We start from the raw sequence: 18,774 nt of genomic DNA on the forward strand, positions 1-18,774 counted from the left end.
GTGTTTTGGAAACATGTCAAAACGGATAAAATCACATCCGTTGAAGAGTTATAAATTGCAAAATTTAAGAAGAAAAAAAAAAGCACACAAATCGAGAGAGAAAACAACTTACGGGCCAGCCGGAAAAGGCCACAATCCCAGCAGTCAACAAGCCACCAAACTGTGGAAGAAAGAGATATGTCAAGGATAAACAAGACGAAGTCAGTACCTTCGTTAGAGCATCAAATCAAAGACTTGAAATGGCGGCGACTTTGTGCCATATCCTGAGTATCCATCGATCTCCTAGGTTTCTTCTTACACAATTAACATTTGACCAGAGAGATGGGTCTTATTCGCTTTACGCCCAACGGCGTCCTTGTATTGTGTGCTGTTCTCTCAACCGAAATATCGCTTCTTTAGAGGTTACTTTTGTCCTAAAAGAATTTAACCTCTTCTCTTCTCAGGTTGATTTTGATGCTCCTCTAGTTCTTCTTCAGTAAACTCTGATGAGTTTCTCGGACAATTGCATGATTGGAAAATATAACTATAGTTTAGGATTGGAACTCTTAGAGCACCATTAACACAGTATCTTATGCATGTCTCTTAGGCTAATTATGATTTAAAAAAAATAGAAAAATAGAAAACCCTGAAGACACGTCTCTTATTCTGGCTCAGCAAGGGACGTCTCTTATGGACAGCTGTCGAAACATGTGTGGCTCGGCTTCTCTCTCTCAAATCCTCTCCTCGACGGCAACGACGGTGACCAAGTCGGTCTCCCTTGGTGGCTCTGAGAATCGCATCAAAATCGCCAAGGCCGGAGCCGTTAATGATCTCCTCTTCGGATCCGCTGTGCTCTGCTAAAGAGAACAAACTTAGAGCCGTGCGGTCGGGTTATTAAGGAAGGAGAAGCTGAGATTCTTATGCATAAGAAGAACCAAGTCTTCTTCAACAAAGCTCAGGGTTTTTTTTTCTTTGCCTTCTCTGTTTCTTGTTGGATTTAATTTGCTGCAAAGGCTCTTCTTTTTTATTGAATTACATCAAAGGCAATCGCAGGACTGATAAAGTTATAGCTTTGGGGGTTTATATTTCGTTTGAGATTGCAAGTTTAGTGCTTTTGCTTCTAACAGTTACCAGTTAGAGTTTCATTTTGTGTCTGTCAGAAACTAAAAGGTGTTTTACACTTTGGCTTTTTACAAGTCTTGCTTCAAGTGTTTGATGATAGATATTGCCTTTGATGTAATTACATTTTGTGTTTTACACTTTGGCAGGGATGTGACGCAAGATGCAATGTTTTGGGAAGCCCCAACAGCAAGCGGCTTCCTTGGTTTGGCCATCAGCTTCACTTCGATGTGGTTCTTGCATCAAACCGGACCCACAACATACATGTATCTCTCTTTTCCGACTACAGATAGAAACATTCCCTTATAATCTTTCATTTGTAAGTGGCTGATTACGGTATGATGTTATTTCTATTATGTGGCCAGTCTAGTGGTTTCATTCATCAAGGTTCCGATATCATTATCTGGTCTTGTACTCTTTGATGTCCCTCTCAGTCTCCCAAATTTGTTCAGCATACATTTTGGTAAGTAAAACGTTCTGCTCCACTTATATGCTCTCTTTTTCTTTGGTGAGTTAAAGTGGGAAAGATTCAATTGGTGTATGTTTATTTTGATTTTGCAGATTTATTTGCTGGTGTTGTCTTTGCCAGAGCCAAAATGTCATAATCGTGTTTCCAAGCCAAAGTACAACTCGTTGCAAAATCTCAGGACCGATGGTGTCCCCTTTCACAAGTCTTGCTTCAGGTGCTCTCACTGCAAATCCACCCTTCAAGTCAGTTTATTTCTTCCCCCTTCCAACACTCTATGTCTATGAATATGAATGAATGTTTGACAATAACTTGGATTGTCTATGTTGATGTTTTCATATGTTTGTTTTTCCTTTTTCTTCTTATGTTTTTCTTTGTACTTGTTAAATTTTTTTTTAAGAACTATTAAATAAAAGACTCCCATTGGAGCATAAAAATATTGGTGTCTCTTAATTAGGTCTTTTAAATAAATTTAATACTTAAAAATGATTAAGAGACCCAAAGTGAGGTTTTGGGTTAATGATGCTCTTAGGTCTTATACATGTGTTGTAGTCAAAGTCTCCTGCTTGGTTGATGTTCAAAGTTGCCTTTCAAAAAATATATTTCGGTCAATTTCTCTTGAATCCTACCTTGTTGCTAAGGTTTGGAGCACGAGCTGCAGCCCCAAGACTGTAAAAGATAGCGACTTATCTGCTGGTTTTGCATGAACGGTCCGTAATAAGACCAACAACTCTCCTATGAGTTGCTCGTTTGTGATGGAAAATGTAAGAGACTTGAACAAAATCTGAGAGAAGTTGAAGCAATAATGTTGCATCCATTGCCAGAGATTGCTGAGAGTATCAATGATACTGTCTATCATGAACACTCCATGTGGCCATGAGATACAGATGATTTTATGTTGATAGTGGATGCAATATCAAGGGGAGAGTTGAAATGGGTATTGACTGCTTGTGCTAAAGTTATTTCTGAGAACAACCTTCTAACGGCACGGTGGTGTATGGGAGTGCTAAGAAGCATGGTTTCAATATCTGGTAAGCCTATCCAGTGTCTAGGAGGGTACATGTTAGAAGGGTTTCTGGCTAGGGTCGCTGCCACTGGTTCCATATACAAATATCTCCGGTCCATAGAACCCGAGAGTTATGATTTCGTATCTTATGTATTCAACATGATGAATCATTAATTTGTTGAAATAAAGAGAAAGGTGAAAGGAAGACTTCACAAGACTTCACTAAATTTCACAAGACTTCACCTGACTTGTCCTAACTTAGTGTGGAAGGTTAGGGAGAGAAGGGAGAAGCAGGCCTACCCAATTTGGATTTCAATGGAAGGAGACCACATGTTGCTGAGCCAGACCTGTCACTCTCACATGCTTTGGACAAGCAGGACTACCCAATTTCCCTCTGTTATCATTTGTTTATTCATTACAGTGACCACAAATCTGGTATTCTCGAATCAAACAGAGCGTTTACTCAACGAGCGTCATTCCTCCAAAACAAGATCTACTCTTCGAATTCTCAACAGCTTGAAACTCGGGAGCGCTTAGCTAAGCTATTGATATAAAACCATTTACAGAAATCGAGTTAAGTCAAACAGTGAAACACCTAAACTGCTTCTACCAAATTATGATTAATTCCAATGATTGCTAAAGACCATACAAGAAAAAAAAAATACAAATCTCAAATCAAGGATATCCAATTGCAAAACTTAAATCAAAGAGATACAATATCATACTCGGCAGATGTGTCTGATGGTGAATAGGCCTTGGTATTTTGCCTTCGTCTCCTTTATCCACCATCGACGATCTTCGCAGCAGGGACAAAAGAAACATCTTGTTCTTTCTTATTCCTAGTGGACCTCTCAGTAGGATTCAAACCCAGATGAAGTTCTGACCATTTGTCAGAGAAAAAAGAACGAATGGCTCTTGTAGAATTCCAAAAAAATTCTTTCTTTCTTCCGGAAGCAGATGATTATTCTTCCGTGAATAGCCGAGGCATTGAGGAATAGTAAACACTGAGATTCCAAAAGAATGTTTGACTTTCTCTACATCTTCACCTACAGAAAAGTTGGAGATTTTGTTTTAATGTTTCTCCATAGCTGGGTAATTCCAGATTCAGGCTTAAATCAAATTAGGTGCGCTAAAATCCTTAAGAGTCTCATCCAACAACTCTTTGATTGAGTCATCAAATTTCTTCATTCCTGATAGAATATATTGTTGTGGTGTAACCTCAGCTGTTACGGGTGAGGTTAGACGTTTGCGGATCAAAAATTGTGCAACACCGGTTAAATAATAAATTAACAATATGAATATTTTTATAACTACAAAATATTAACAATCATAATATTATAATTAATATAAAATTTATATTTAAAAAATAATACTATTAAATTTTAAAAAATGTAATACTGTCAATCAAAATGGATGGTCTATACGAGGACAGAGAAGTCGCCACTATCAAGACCTCTATAGGACACTATTTGGGCAGCCGGTTCCTGCCCCTCTTCAAGTCAGTGATGTAGAGTATGATTTTCAAGACTCATTCTCAGATTCAAAGACATGGCAACAACTCAGGCCTAGGAAAGCTAAGGAGGATTGGAGCAATGTGGTCTTGTTTTCTCAGGGAATCCTGAGGTGTTCATTCATTTCTTGGTTAGCTGTTAAAAACAGGTTGGCAACTGGTGACATGATGAGATCTTGGGGGATGATACATGAATGTACTTCGTGTGAAGAAAGGGATGAGACAAGGGATCATTTGTTCTTCGCTTGCCCTTATTATTATACTGTGTGGGATGGTCTGGCTGGTGGGCTTCTAGGTTCTGGTATTGATTCGGATTGAAACTTGACTTTCGATCATCTTCAAACCTATCGCTTTACCAACCTCGACTCCATTCTTACCAATCTTCTTTTCCAAGCAACGATCTACCACATCTGGAGAGAGGGGAATGAAAGGAGACATCACACGAGTTGGATGAGAACATATACTATGAGGACACCGATAGATAAGACCATAAGGAATCATATTATGTCTCAGAAGTATCAGCCTAGGCATACGTTTGCAGGCATGTTACAGAGATGGTTTCAACATTCGATATAGTTTTCAATTGCTTAGTATATTTATCCTTTCGCATAGCAAATTAGTTTAGAAGTACTCTTGCTCTCTCTGTAAATGTTATGTTTTACCCATAGATGAATAAATATGAATTTCATCAGAAAAATAAATTTAAAAAATTTTAGAAAAGTTTTTTTGAAAAGTTTTATAATGCAAATTAAAAAAAAAATATTGAAAGATTAGCATTTATAAAGCCCTTTGTCAAAAAAAAAAAGATTAGCATTTATATTATTTCAATTTAAAAGTTTAATTAAATATGTTATGTTTATATAGCTTTTTAAAAAAAATATATTTTTATTTTTATTTTTATTTTCACCTTCTGGTGTTGTTGTGCAGGAAATGGGTGATGACAAAATGGCTCATAGCAAACTTCAAGACAATCTGAAGAAACTACAAGTACTCTACTTCTGATATATGATTTCCCATTGATTGTTTCATATACTTAAAATATGTTTTGTAATCTCTGCAGGGAATCAGCTTGAAGACGACGGAAATGGAAGATACGGCAAAGCCCTTCTACTGCAAAGGAACTGTTGAATGCTGCGAGTTCAAGAAACAGAGCTCAAAATCCTAGCACTGCTTTCTCTTGTTCGTTAATATTTGTTTAAAACTATATTTAAAGAACTCAGAATGTTAAAAATACAGTTTTGGTTTGACTATATTTATTGGTAAACGTTATTGTAGATATCTTCTTTAAAATTATATACTACGCTTGCGAGCAAACAGATGATGCCATCTCATAAAAGTAGAAACAAAGCTCAAAGTAAATCCAAAGTTATCATGAGAGAAACTAAAGTAGAGATATGAATAATCCGAGTTAACATAAGCGGAGAAACATATATAGTAATATCTTCTTCTCCCTAAAACTAGTAGCTAACCCATAATAAGAGAACATAACTACATTACACAAACTGCTGCTGATCCATCTTTTAATCATCATCTTCCTCCTGTAAAACATAAACCAACCAAGTGTGACAACTAGATAGTAGCAAGATTTACAAAGCAAAATACAATAGAGATTTTTATAAGGACAAACACTTCATTTCCAGCTTCATCTTCTTCGTTGAAATATTTTTAAAATAAGATTTTACCAAAAATTATAAACATTTTATTTTGTGAGATGAAGAGAAGACGATAGACTGGAATTGCAAATGAGAAAAAGGGTTTGGATTTGAAGAGAGTGGAGAAGAGAGTTTTTGTGAGGATCTGGATCTTTTTAGAGAGGGTCTAAGTAATGGGTATATAGAGGAGAAGGCATGGGATGATGAAAATACAGTGATTGGATAGAAAATCCAAAACTCTCCACCAAGACGATGCAATCATGGCTTTGGTCGACCTAATTCATCTCCTTCACTATCACTTCCTAATCGACTCTTCACTATCCTCCAGAGCTCCACTAATGCGCCTAACTGCAAGGTCTTATACTTCTTTTTGGGGCTTGGGTTTGGAAAGGTTCTTACTATCTTGTGTTGATGGCTGTCTTTTTGCACATGCAAGTGTAGCGGTTGAACATGGTCCAAAATTTTAGAGGGTCCATAATTTATTTTATTTTAGTAATAGTTATAAATATAAAATCATATATTTATAAAAAATCAGATAGCTATATGTAAATTTAATTTTTGTATTTATTAACCAATAATATAAATATAAATCACAAATTTGATTTTGTTAACATAACCAACAAAAAATGCAATAAGTTAGGAAGTAATTAGAATTTATATCAATTATAAATTTTGGAAAGTAAAAATATAGCTGTTGGTGTTTGTTTTAATGTTCAGTGTAAGTTTAGAAAGTTAATATTTTAATTTGATTATGCTTAGGAAAATATTATTAATTAGTGATTATAAAAAGGGAGATAAATATATAATTTTTTCACCAACTTTTCCAAAAAAAAAAGTAACCACAAATAAGAAAGACAAGTTCAAGCTTCTGTCGTGAGGAAAAGAAGAGTCTCCAAGTTCTTGTTTGATCAAATCAAGAGTCCACATCTTTTTGTCTAACCACTACCTAGATTCTATTGTTCTATTATTATTTTATAGATTATGGCTCATGATCGTGGATACAAAAAAATGTCAAAAGAAAAAAGAAACTGAAAAGTTCATAGTGGTGTTTTTCATAAGTTTATAATTAAAAAACCAAAAAATGTTTCTTCCACTCAATGAATATGAAAATATAGAAGATACGAATAAAAATGATGATAGTGTTGATGTTTGAATGCCTAGAGATGATAATGATTGTGATGATGCTTGTGAGAATGATCTTAAAAATGCTGATTGTTTGAATTCAAATGATGATGATTTAGAAAAAGTAAATGATGAGCATCTGTATACGTTTGATATTTTTGATCCAAGAAATTGGAATGTTCTTGATTCTAAGATGATTAATGTTTTAGTAGAAAAAGGTCCTAAAAGAGATATGTCAATTAAAAAGGGTCCAAAAGATAAATTCAATATATGCTTTTCTGCAAAGTGGTACAATAGAATTTTATTGAATGGAGAAAAATGCAAAAGAGATTGGTTAGTCTATTGTAAGGAGATTGATAAATTATTTTGTTTTTGCTGTAAGATATTTTAAAAAAGCTGCCGGTAAATGTCAGTTATCAAATGAAGGTTTTAAAGATTGGGCACATCTTAGTTCTTGGCTTAAAGAGCATGAAACAAGTGTTTCACATATTAAGAATATGACAATTTGGTATATTTAAGATTTCAGAAAAATCAAACTATTGATAAAGTGGCTCAAACACTAATTTTAAAAGAAAAAGATCATTGGAAAAAAGTTTTGTTTAAGATTATTTCTGTTGTAAAATTTCTTGCAAAGCATAATCTTGCATTTCGTTTCGTGGTACTAATGCTAAACTGTATAAAAATAACAATGGAAATTTTCTAGAACTAATTTAAATGTTAGTTGAATTTGATCCGGTTATCAAAGAGCATGTGGATAGAATTATAAATGATGATATTCATTTTCATTATTTTGGTCATAATATTCAAAATGAATTGATAATTTTGATTGATTATGCAATTAAATCTGAAATTTGAAGTAGAATAAAACAAGCAAAATATTGTTCTGTGATACTTGATTGTACTCCTGACAGTGGCCACCAAGAACAAATATCTATGATATTGAGGTATGTAGATTATTCTTCTCATCCTATTAAAATTGAAGAATCTTTTCTAGGATTTTTACATGTGAATGATACAAGTGGTCAAAGTCTTTTTGAAGTCTTACAAAATGAATTATCGTCTTTGGGTCTTGACATACATAATGTACGAGGCCAAAGTTATGATAATGGTGCAAACATGAAAGGAAACATCAAAGAGTACAAAAACGATCTTTAGATGTAAATCCAAGAGCGTTTTATACTCCTTCTAGTTCTCATAGTCTTAATTTAATGATGTGATATGGCTAATACTTGTGGAAAAGCTAAAGATTTTTTTGGAGTGAAACAAAGAATCTACACAATATTTGTTAAATCTAGTAAGAGGTGGGATATTTTAAAAGATAATATAAAAGATGTTACACTTAAAGCCATTGTCATCTACTCGTTGGGAGAGTCGTGTAAATAGTGTTCAAGCAATTAGATTCCAAATTTTAGAAATCCGTGAGGCTTTACTTCAAGTAGCTGAAAGTGATAATGATTCTATGATTAGAAGTGAAGCTAAATCCTTAGCGACAAATGAACTTGGTGAATTTGTGTTTTTTGGTGAGCATTGTTATTTGGTATGAAATGTTATATGGTGTTAATTTGGTTAGTAAAAGTTTACCGTCTAAAAATATGCTTATTGATGTTGCCATTGAAAAAGTTAGGGGAATAGTGGAGTTTTCAAAAGTATAGAGATACTGGTTTTTCAAATGCTTTGGAAACTGCTAGAAAAATTGCTATAGATATAGGTGTTGATCCAATATTTCCTCAAAAACGTGTTATTCAAAGAAAAAGGAAAATTTGATGAGATCTCAAATAGTTTACCTTCAGCTGCTCCATAATCTAGTGAGGAATTATTTAGGATTGAGTATTTTTTATGCATAGTTGATCAAGCAATTACTTTACTTACTAAAAGGTTTGAACAATATCAAGAGTATGAAAAGTTTTTTGGTTTTTTATTTAACCCTGAAAAAATGGTTTTCTTTATATGATATGGCTTTAAATAATTATTGTAGTAGTTTTGCAAATGCTTTTAAAAAGGGTGAGAATTTTGATGTTAGTGGAAATGAATTGTTTATGGAATTAAAATTACTTAGAGAAGTTATACCAAAAGAGATAATTTATCCTATTGACATTTTGAATTATTTGATGCGTGCTAATTGTTTTCCAAGTGCTATTATTGCTTATAGAATTTTACTAACTAATCCTGTAACGGTTGCATCTGCAGAGAGAAGTTTTTCGAAACTAAAATTGTTGAAGTCACATCTGCGGACAACAATGATACAAGAAAGATTAAATGGGCTAGCGATGATCACAATTGAAAATGATATTTTGGAGAAGATCAAGTTTGATGATTTGGTTAATGATTTTGCATCAAAAAGAGCTAGAAGAATGGCTTTATTTAGATGAAACTAGATGGTATTTTTATTTTATTTTATAACAATATTTTGTCAGAAAAACATATAAATTATTTTAGGTTATAAAAAGGTGTCTTGTTTTTTTTTTGAACAGCATCTTTATAAAGTTTGAGACGGCCTGTTTTTCACCATAGTGAGTCATCCAATAGCAATTTTCAGACTGAATTGTCAACTTGCTTTGCTGGCATTTTTAGACATATAACCTTCTCAAGAAAACAAAAAATAACACATATCTTTACAAAAAAATTTGATATCTCAGTAAATCTATATGCAAGTTATGGCCGTGCAAACCAAATTTAGTGGAAAATTGTAATGTAAATGGTGGAGGACTTTAAAGTCATTTTGCTTATAATTTATCTACAAGAAAACTTTTTTTTTTTATCAATAATCTACGAGAAAACTAACTTTTAGAATTTTTTTATATTCGAGAGCATCTTCAATTCCACCGTAAAAAAACTACAAAATAGAGTAGAAAATGCAGTCATGAACAAAAAAGAAAACATTACTGCATATATAGAGTAATTTTTATTTTGTTCATGACTGTATTTTTCAATCTATTTTGCAATATAATAATATTTTTTTTGTTTGTTTATGATTGTATTTTTCGCTTTATTTTGCAATTTTTTTTGCATTGGAATTCTGAGATGCTCTAATTTCGTGATCTTATATGGTTTTTGGTACGATTGCATCTGATAGTAATAATGATGTTTGTTCGTCAGTCTAAGCTGGAACATTGTAATCATGATTCATGAGTCGAACACACAGTTTCACTACATTTCAGAAATAATTGAAAATAACTCGAGAATTATTTATATAAGTATATTATATGGAGATGATTGATGGAGAAAAGAAGAGAGAAAGAATTAACTTGCACAAGTAAAAAGAAGCTGTTGTCAATAATACAATTTTCTCATGCAGCTAACTGAATCTCGCCGAGTTCTAGCTGAGCAGCGATATCCTCAAGCTGCTTCTTCACACTCATATCAATAAGCTTCGACCCAGAATCACCGTACCTAATCGTAAACCCAGCGACAAGGCTCGGATCAAGAACCGTCTTCACCCTCACGTTCTTCGCCCCGGTCAGCTTCTGAACCTGTTTGGCGATCTGAGCAAGCTGCGGCGGCTCCAGCTTCACCACCGATCTAACCTCGGCCAACTGCGTGTCCGTTATCTTGTTGTACACAATCTCGAACTCCTTCACGATGTCGGTCACTATGTTGATACGATTCGCGTCGACCAGGATGTTGAGGAAATTGGAGGTGTGGCTCTGGAGAGAGGACGATTTCACGATCTCGTCGATCACGAGACGCTTCTTCTCGAGCTCGACGGTTGGATTCGCGAAGAAGTTGAGCACCTGCGGATCGGAGAAGACCTTCTCGAGCTTCTCGACGTCTGCGCTCGTCAATTCGAGAGTATCGTTCCTCTTCGCGACGTCCGCGAGAGCCATCGCGTAGCTTCCCGCCGCCGTGGCTGACATTCTCGCTCCCGCCGCGTTTCCGCCTCTGATTCGAAGTGGTAAGGCTGTCTTTCGCATAGGAAGAGATCCCCCGATGTGGAAAGATGATGGAGGAAGTTTGGACTGCAGAGAGAGCATAGTTTGCTGAAGAGACGCCATTGCAGAGAAAGAGAGAGAGAGAGAGAGAGAGAGCGATTTGTGGTTTCTCGAAGACGAGAGGAGAAGAAGAAGCTAAGGTTTTGGGGAATTATAAAACGGACGGTGGAGATTTGTTGATGAGTAAAGATCGAGGGTAGAGCATAGAAGGTTTATCTTGTGATGAGATTGCTAGAGGATGGAGAAGCCGCCACGTGGAGACACATTATAGGTAAGATATCTGTGCTCCATATTAACGAGGATCGATTCCAGTTATCCAGAATTGTGATACCACAAATAATGTTGATTTCAATTAGACTCATGTGACCAAGCTGGAGGATCGACTAAAATCGATTTCACCTGACCTAGTTTGGTTTCAGCGGGTTGAAATTCGATAGCCTAGCACAAATTATGAGTAATTTTTTTGGGGTCAAATATATGAGTAATTTACAAGCTTGTTCTTCGCGCTCATCCTTTTTCTTTTGAATATCAAGAGTTTCAAGAATCTCCATAAACTCAAAATCACAGCATGTCATATTAATTTCGTCCCAGCAATCATTTGAACTGGAGACCTCTGACACAATGGTCAGGGTCCTTTCTAGCTGAGCTAATGACCTCTGGTGCTCGTCCTTTTACGATCTTCCTACAAGATTCAAGGAACATGGCTCTCTATTGAACATTTAACATGAGACCAAATGCATAAATTCTTATTTTTAGCACATCTTATTATATAAAGCTTGGTTCTTCAAAATTGTTAATTAATATAATTACGACACATGGCAATTATATATTTAAGATTGTGATAAGTGTTAATCTATCTCATAATTAAAAATATATATACTAAAATATTAAAAAAATAAATTATATTAAAAAGCAATTATAAACATTATTTAATAGTAATTTTCTTTTTATTTTAAATTCTAATCAAAAATTAATTGCAAAAGATTATTTGATAATATTGAGACATGTATTTGTCTGTATAAGACAAAATATATAAATAATTTAACAGAATTGTTTCTATTAAAACTAAAATAGTTGTATAAAAATATAAAAAAAATAATAATTATCAAATAATTAGTTTCCCTTTTAAAAGTATAAATAAAATAAAAATATAAAATTAATTTTTTTTTTTTAATTAACCAACTTTACTTTTTAATAATTTTGTGTTAAAAAAAAATATAAACCAAAATTAACTTTAAATATTTCATCTGATATGACATGTGTTAACTAAAAAAATTAGATTGTGAATGATAAAAAAATGATAAACATAACCATAGAGAATTGTAAGATTTTATTTAATAGTATTTTTTACTTAAAAATGATAAACATGATGGTAAAATTATTTAATTAACAAAAAAAATTGTAAAAATATAAATGATATTGAAAAAACGAATTTTGAAATTGGAAACTTTTTAAAAAAATTATATTAAATAGAAATAATTATTTAATAGAAATTTTATTTTTCTAAATTCTAGACAAAATATAATTGTAAAAGATTATATAATATTAATTTCATTTTCTGATATCCTAAAAACTGTAAAAGAATATTTGATAGTTGTTTTTGTTTTTTATAAAAAAATCCTAAACAAAAGAAATTTGTATCATATTTTTAAGTCCTAACCAAAAGAGAATTGTAAAAATTTATTTGATAATATTTTTAAAAAAGTATTTGATGATGAACATGATACTAAAAATTCTTTAATTAACAAAAATATAAAATTAGTATTAATATGAATTTTAAAATTATATATTAATAACTAAAAATAATTATTTGATAGCAATTTATTTTTGATTAGAATTAAAAAAAGATGATTTGATAATATTGTGACATGTATTTGTCTATATAAGACAAAATATATAAATAATTTAACAGAAATTTTTTATTAAAACTAAAATAGCTGTATAAAAATATAAAAGAAAAAATAATTATCAAATAATTAGTTTCCCTTCTAAAAGTCGAAATAAAATAAAAGTATAAAATTAATCTTATTTTTCTTATAATTAACTAACTTTAATTTTTAATAATTTTGTGTTAAAAAAAAACTAAAATTAACTTCAAATATTTCATCAGATATGATTGTGACATGTGTCAACTAAAAAAATTAGATTGTGATTGATAAAAAAATGATAAACATGACCAGAGATAATTGAAATATTTTATTTAATAGTAATTTACTTAAAAAATGATAAACATGATAGTAAAATTATTTAATTAACAAGAAAAATTGTAAAAATATTAATGATATTGAAAAAAATAATTTCGAAATTGGAATTTTTTTTTAAAATAATTTTATTAAATGGAAATTTTATTTTTCTAAATCCTAGACAAAATATAATTGTAAAAGATTATATAATATTAATTTCCTTTTCTAATATTCTAAAAACTGTAAAAGAATATTTGATAGTTGTTTTTGTTTTTATAAAAAAAAATCCTAAACAAAAGAAATTTGTATCATATTTTTAAGTCCTGACCAAAAGAGAATTGTAAAAATTTATTTGATAATATTTTTAAGAGAGTATTTGATGATGAACATGATATTAAAAATTCTTCAATTAAAAAAATATATAAAATTAGTATTAATACGAATTTTAAAACTATATATTAATAACTAAAAATAATTATTTGATACCAATTTATTTTTTTCTGAAATTCTAAAGAGAAGATAATCATTATATATGACAATAATTTTCATTTTCTAAAATCTTAAACAAAATTGTAAAAAAGTATTTAATATTATTTTTTATTTTTATATTGTAAATAAAAAGAGATTTATAAAATAAAATGTTTTCCTTTTTTAAAAAATTCTAGCAAAATAAAACTATAAAGACTTATTTAATAAATTATTAAATTAGTACGTAAAAAAAGGGATAAGACCTCTAATGCCGTGAGTGGAATTAGTCCTAGGCGCACTAGATAAGAGTGTATAATGTTGTCATTAACTCGATTTGTGTATTTGACTTTTATTTCTTTTTACTTTTCATTCAATTTCTTATTTCAGTTTGTGTTCACTTTATACGTTTAGGTATAGTATTTTCTCTAATCCGATGTACAAAACTTTTAACAATTCATATATGCACCATGATTATAAAATACAAATATTAACTTGAACTTACATGTGAAAACGAATTTTAATTATAAAATAAATCTCAAAAAACATATGCAAAAAACAATCATAAAATATAATAAAATAATTTATTCTTTTATGATTTTTATTAAATTAAAACATCAAACAAAACCCGTTGCGTTGCAACGGGCTCATATCTTGTGGAAGAATAAAGTTGGGATATTCAAGGTACATGGAGTAGGGGCAGTAGTCCAACATAGCATTTTTAAATCCAATGCAATTCTTATAAAATTTTCATTTACTCCTCTATTTAAAGTTTATACTTATGTTAGTATTTTTGATTTCTGCCCTGGGTAATAACAAGTTCTAGATCCGCCAACTGATTTCATAATGTTTCAAAATTGGTACTGTTGAAACTGGTGGTTGGTCGGTTTAAACAGCATAACAGACTCTCCGGACCTCCTCATGCCGTCTTCCGCCTCATTGACAAGGAGATCCACAGCCAGACGTGAAAGACAGAACTTCAGGGACCTGATGCCTCTGTGGCTTTCTCAACATCATATTCTTTATATGACTGTCACCAAACCCTTTAGCTGCCTGCCTTGTTTTGAATTTTTTGCCTTGGTAGCTTAAAACTCACGTATTATGTATATCCAGAAACTTCATTCTAATGATATTATCAAATTTAACAACAAAAAAAAGAGAGAAGGATATGCAGAGCCGGCTCAAGTGGTGGGGCCAGCAGGGCGACCGCCCATGGATAAAAGGGGCCCATAAAAGTTTTTTTTCTTTTTATAGCGTTAAATTTTTAGGTTTCAAAGATTATCATTTAGATGTGTTCAAGTCTACACATGGCCGACTGAAAATGGATAGCGGTTTTTAGTAAGTTTTTGTAATTTCTCAGTTTTAGGCTCTAAAGTTATGTTTCCTTGTTTTGTACACGTTCATAAGAAATTAATTTGGTTATTTGTTAACACGTTTTCATCAAAGATCATTGGGCGCTAAGAAGGTCAGGAGGAAAACCCATTAGAGTAGGCCTTATAGAATCACAAGTGTTTGTGAATGCATTTGATAACGTGTTTTGTCTTTCTTAATATGTTTTTGTTTCTTAGATACAATTCAACTTATATTTACCGATCTTTCTCAGCTTTGCTTTTTTTTTTTGGACTTTCAGATTCCTATTCCTGAGTGTTATATTTCTTTTTATTGAATTTTTTATTTAATCACACAAAAGGTGTTTCAAATAGATTTGTGACAAGCTTAAGTGCTGATTAATTCGGGTTTGATCGTATGAATAACGTTTCTTAGTCAAATGATTTGTTTTGGCTATGCCATTAGTTTCTGTTGGCTTTAGAATATGAGATTAGTTATTTCAGTGAGCATAATAAGGTGTTACACATTTGTTTTGCTTGTTTTGATAAACATCATTGCCTTAGTTTCTTGCAATTAACCATATTTTTTTGCTTTACGGGACAAAATTTTTTTTTTGCCCCGGGGCCTACGAAGATTTTAAGCCGGCCCTGAGGATATGTATAGTATTATAGAGAAGAGCTGGAGTTATGTTGGGTTGCTGAGGGAAAACAGAACTTCTAGAACAGTACACAATCCATCTTAGAAAAGAAGTTTGTGAGCTGGTCATTATCAGAAGTTGAATATTCAATGACATTTGACTTAGCAGTCGTTTTTAAAGACATACATTGCTAGCTCAAGTGCAAGTACTTTTATATATGGTTAACTGAAAGAGTCTATGATTTAAGTGCCAAAACTTAGCTGCACCAATAAAACAAGAGTAATGATGTGGTGGAGCAGGTGATTAATGAGCGGGAATATTTTTTTTCTGTAACTGGCTTTCATAAACTAAAATGCAGAAAAATAAAATGTTTGCAAGAGCCTATTGGCAATAGTTATAGAACCTAACCAAATAGAGAAACACAACACGAGAAGATGATGGTCGTGTAACTGCAAAAATATGTGCCTAAATGTATAAAACATATTGCTTCAATAATTTCGCTTTTCAAAAAGTATAAGAACCCAAAAACCATTTCTCCAGAAAACTCTAAATTTGATAACTTCCAACCTCAAATGAAGAGAAAATTAAGATTGTATATCATCTTGCCTTTGCAATTAGAATTAAAATTTTTAAAAGCAGTGTTCGTAACTTTAAAACAGCTGAGGATAAATTTTTTTGGGAAGGAGATGTATTAAATTACATTATATCATTAATAAATTAATAAAATAATTGAATAAATAGATTCACCGACTAATAAGGATCAGATAGCAGAATCTGTTTACCGTTACTCCCTCCGTTTTTTAATATAAGTCGTTTTAGAAAATTTTTATGTTTCAAATTATATGACGTTTTCGATTATGTATGCAAAATTTATTAACATTTAATGTTATATGACCAATGATAATATACTTTCTATTTTATTATTGGTTGATTTGTGGTTAAATAAATAATTAAAGATGTTTTTGTTTAGAAAATATAAAAAAATTAATGATTTTCTTAATCTATGTGCACAATTCTAAAACGACTTATATTAAAAAATGGAGTAAGTAATAAATAATACATATATGAAATTTTCTCTTTATCTCAGCTATATGTGCAATGTATAACCATATAAATTAGATATGAAAGATAAATAAATTGTTATATACTATTATATATGTTAGACGTTAAAAGTGAACCTCAAAAACTAACGCGAAAATAAATGTTAAATATGACTAAGCTATTATATATTATGATAGTTATGAAGCTCCAACATTTTTCTCTAACCGTATAACATATATGGTTAGTTATATTATTTTGTAATAATTAAATATGAAACTGTATAAAATACTATTTAATTTATTTTTTTGGTTATTTCAACTCTTTTCGTCGTGAATTTTTGATAAAATATATATATTTTATTTTATTAATTGTATGATATACAATTTTTTAATTATAAAGTTTATTTGATGTCAATTTACTGCATTTTATTAATACACATTATTTAATTTAATTTGAAAGTTTGTTTAAATTTAAATAAATGTGAATTTTATTTAAAAAATATAAATAATATTATCTATTAATTCAATTGTTTGATATTGATTGAATTTGTAGTATCTAAACCTCCAAAGTTTACTTATTTTTTACTTTTTCATAAATTATTAAATATTTTAGTCAATTATAGTGTTTTATATTGTTTAAACACAAGATTAATTATTGTGTTGTTTGGAAATATTGATAGTAGTATAATATTGTTTTCTTTATTACATTATAATAAATGGGTGTATTTAATTTAAATTCATACAAAAAGGTTAGGTTCAAGGGAATGTTTTTGTTTTAATAAGAGAGATTTATTAATTTATTATTATGATTAGTTACTAGTTTCTAATTTGATTTAAATTTATGTTTATTTTTACATTTATATTCATATTTTAATCACAATTATTTTAAAATAACAATTTTATGTTTGAAGTGGAAATATGAAATAAAACAAAAACGTATTGTTGCTCAAAAATATTTTTTACTGGATAATATATACAGTAGAACCTCTATAAATTAATAATGTTGGGATTTTAGAATTTTATTAATTTATAGAGATATTAATTTATAAAAGTTTCTTTTTTTAGATTTTTTTTCTATTTTTAAATATTTTTATTAATAAAATAAGAAAATATTTGATTTTACCGTATATAAATTATTTAAATTTTAGAAAAATTGACTTTCATATTATTTTATTATCTTATTTGGTGTATATTTTTATGTTTCATAGAATTGTTATGTGTTTTTCGATATAATTTTACTAAATATTATTAAAATATATTAAAATATTAAGAAAAATAAAAGTATTTTCATTGTGAATATAAAAGCAACAATATAATGTTTAGTTTGTACTTATATAAAATATATATAGAGATATATTATTAATTTATGATTTTAATGAGACTATATATTTACATGGGAGTTTTAAAAATATTATTATCTTATTATTTTATCGATTTGTGTCAGATTTTACATCGGTCCAAATTGAGACCGACGAAATTTATTAATATATAGAGATGATTAATTTATCGAATATTAATTTATAGAGGTTTTACTGTGTATATATATATATATATATGTGGAATTTATTATGTTGTAAATATTTCACACTTATATTTACAACTTTATATAAATATAATCTATACTATTATTTGCGAAGCAAATTTTCGGAATCGAGCTCTCACGTTAAAAGTTAGAGTGGTTAATATCGTTTATACCCTTAATGAATAAAATGTATAAATAAATTAAAAAAATTTGGAATCGAGCTCTCACGTTAAAAGTTAGAGTGGTAATATCGTTTATACCCTTAATGAATAAAATGTATAAATAAATTAAAAATAAAAAGAAATTTTAATTTATTTGATTAGATAATTGATTCAAATTAATAATAGTAAGAATTATCCAAAATCTGAAAATATAATTTAAAAAAGAGATAATATATATATATATATATATATATTGTATTGTTATCTGAAAAAGTTTTTTAGTGAAAATTTGAAAACATAAATTATATAACTAAATATTAATCAAATAAAATTATTAATTATATAATTAAAAATAGAATATTAAGTTATCCAAAAACTAAAAATATAATTAAAAAAAAAGATAATTTCTACATATATATTGTATTGTTATCTGAAAAAGTCTTTTAGTAAAAAGTTAAAAAAATATAAATTATATAATTAAATATTAATCAAATAATTTTTTTAATTATATAATTAAAAATAGAATATTGAGTTATTTTAAGATTTATTTTAGTATAATGAATATAGTGTACAAGAACTTTTCAAAAATTTATGAAATTGTTTAAGCCCGCATCGCGGGCAAAACACCTAGTTATGTTAATTATGTAAGTCATT

At 30.0% G+C, this 18,774-nt stretch overlaps 2 protein-coding genes and 1 long non-coding RNA gene across 3 annotated transcripts; 1 reads left to right on the plus strand and 2 right to left on the minus strand.

Annotated features, from left to right (window-relative positions):
* The first annotated feature begins 116 nt into the window (after positions 1-116).
* LOC106330026 lies at positions 117-5,245 on the plus strand. The gene is made up of 6 exons (XM_013768594.1): positions 117-939; positions 1,248-1,364; positions 1,469-1,561; positions 1,660-1,809; positions 5,008-5,067; positions 5,141-5,245. Exons 3-6 carry the CDS (start codon positions 1,520-1,522, stop codon positions 5,243-5,245), a joined length of 357 nt encoding a protein of 118 aa, XP_013624048.1. The 5' UTR covers positions 117-939; positions 1,248-1,364; positions 1,469-1,519.
* A 168-nt stretch (positions 5,246-5,413) lies between these two features.
* On the minus strand, positions 5,414-6,117 carry LOC106333569. Its single transcript, XR_001268416.1, has 2 exons — positions 5,708-6,117; positions 5,414-5,618 (listed from the first exon to the last, which is right to left on the minus strand). It is a non-coding gene; the product is annotated as an uncharacterized LOC106333569 (long non-coding RNA).
* Positions 6,118-9,952: 3,835 nt separating this feature from the next.
* LOC106336515 (ATP synthase subunit delta, chloroplastic-like) lies at positions 9,953-10,920 on the minus strand. The gene has a single exon (XM_013775360.1). The coding sequence runs from the start codon at positions 10,844-10,846 to the stop codon at positions 10,142-10,144; it is 705 nt and encodes a 234-aa protein (XP_013630814.1). The 5' UTR covers positions 10,847-10,920; the 3' UTR covers positions 9,953-10,141.
* Positions 10,921-18,774: the final 7,854 nt, after the last annotated feature.

Source organism: Brassica oleracea, chromosome C3 (genome assembly GCF_000695525.1).
Source record: "Brassica oleracea var. oleracea cultivar TO1000 chromosome C3, BOL, whole genome shotgun sequence".
In the NCBI taxonomy this organism is placed as follows: domain Eukaryota; kingdom Viridiplantae; phylum Streptophyta; class Magnoliopsida; order Brassicales; family Brassicaceae; genus Brassica; species Brassica oleracea.

Bases quoted from the DNA above. Each gene is read 5' to 3' on its own strand.
- LOC106330026 (XM_013768594.1), top strand. From the start codon at position 1,520: ATGTCCCTCTCAGTCTCCCAAATTTGTTCAGCATACATTTTG. The intron at 1,810-5,007 runs GTCAGTTTATTT...GTTGTTGTGCAG, and splicing joins ACTGCAAATCCACCCTTCAA to GAAATGGGTGATGACAAAAT. The intron at 5,068-5,140 runs GTACTCTACTTC...TAATCTCTGCAG, and splicing joins ACAATCTGAAGAAACTACAA to GGAATCAGCTTGAAGACGAC.
- LOC106336515 (XM_013775360.1), bottom strand. From the start codon at position 10,846: ATGGCGTCTCTTCAGCAAACTATGCTCTCTCTGCAGTCCAAACTTCCT.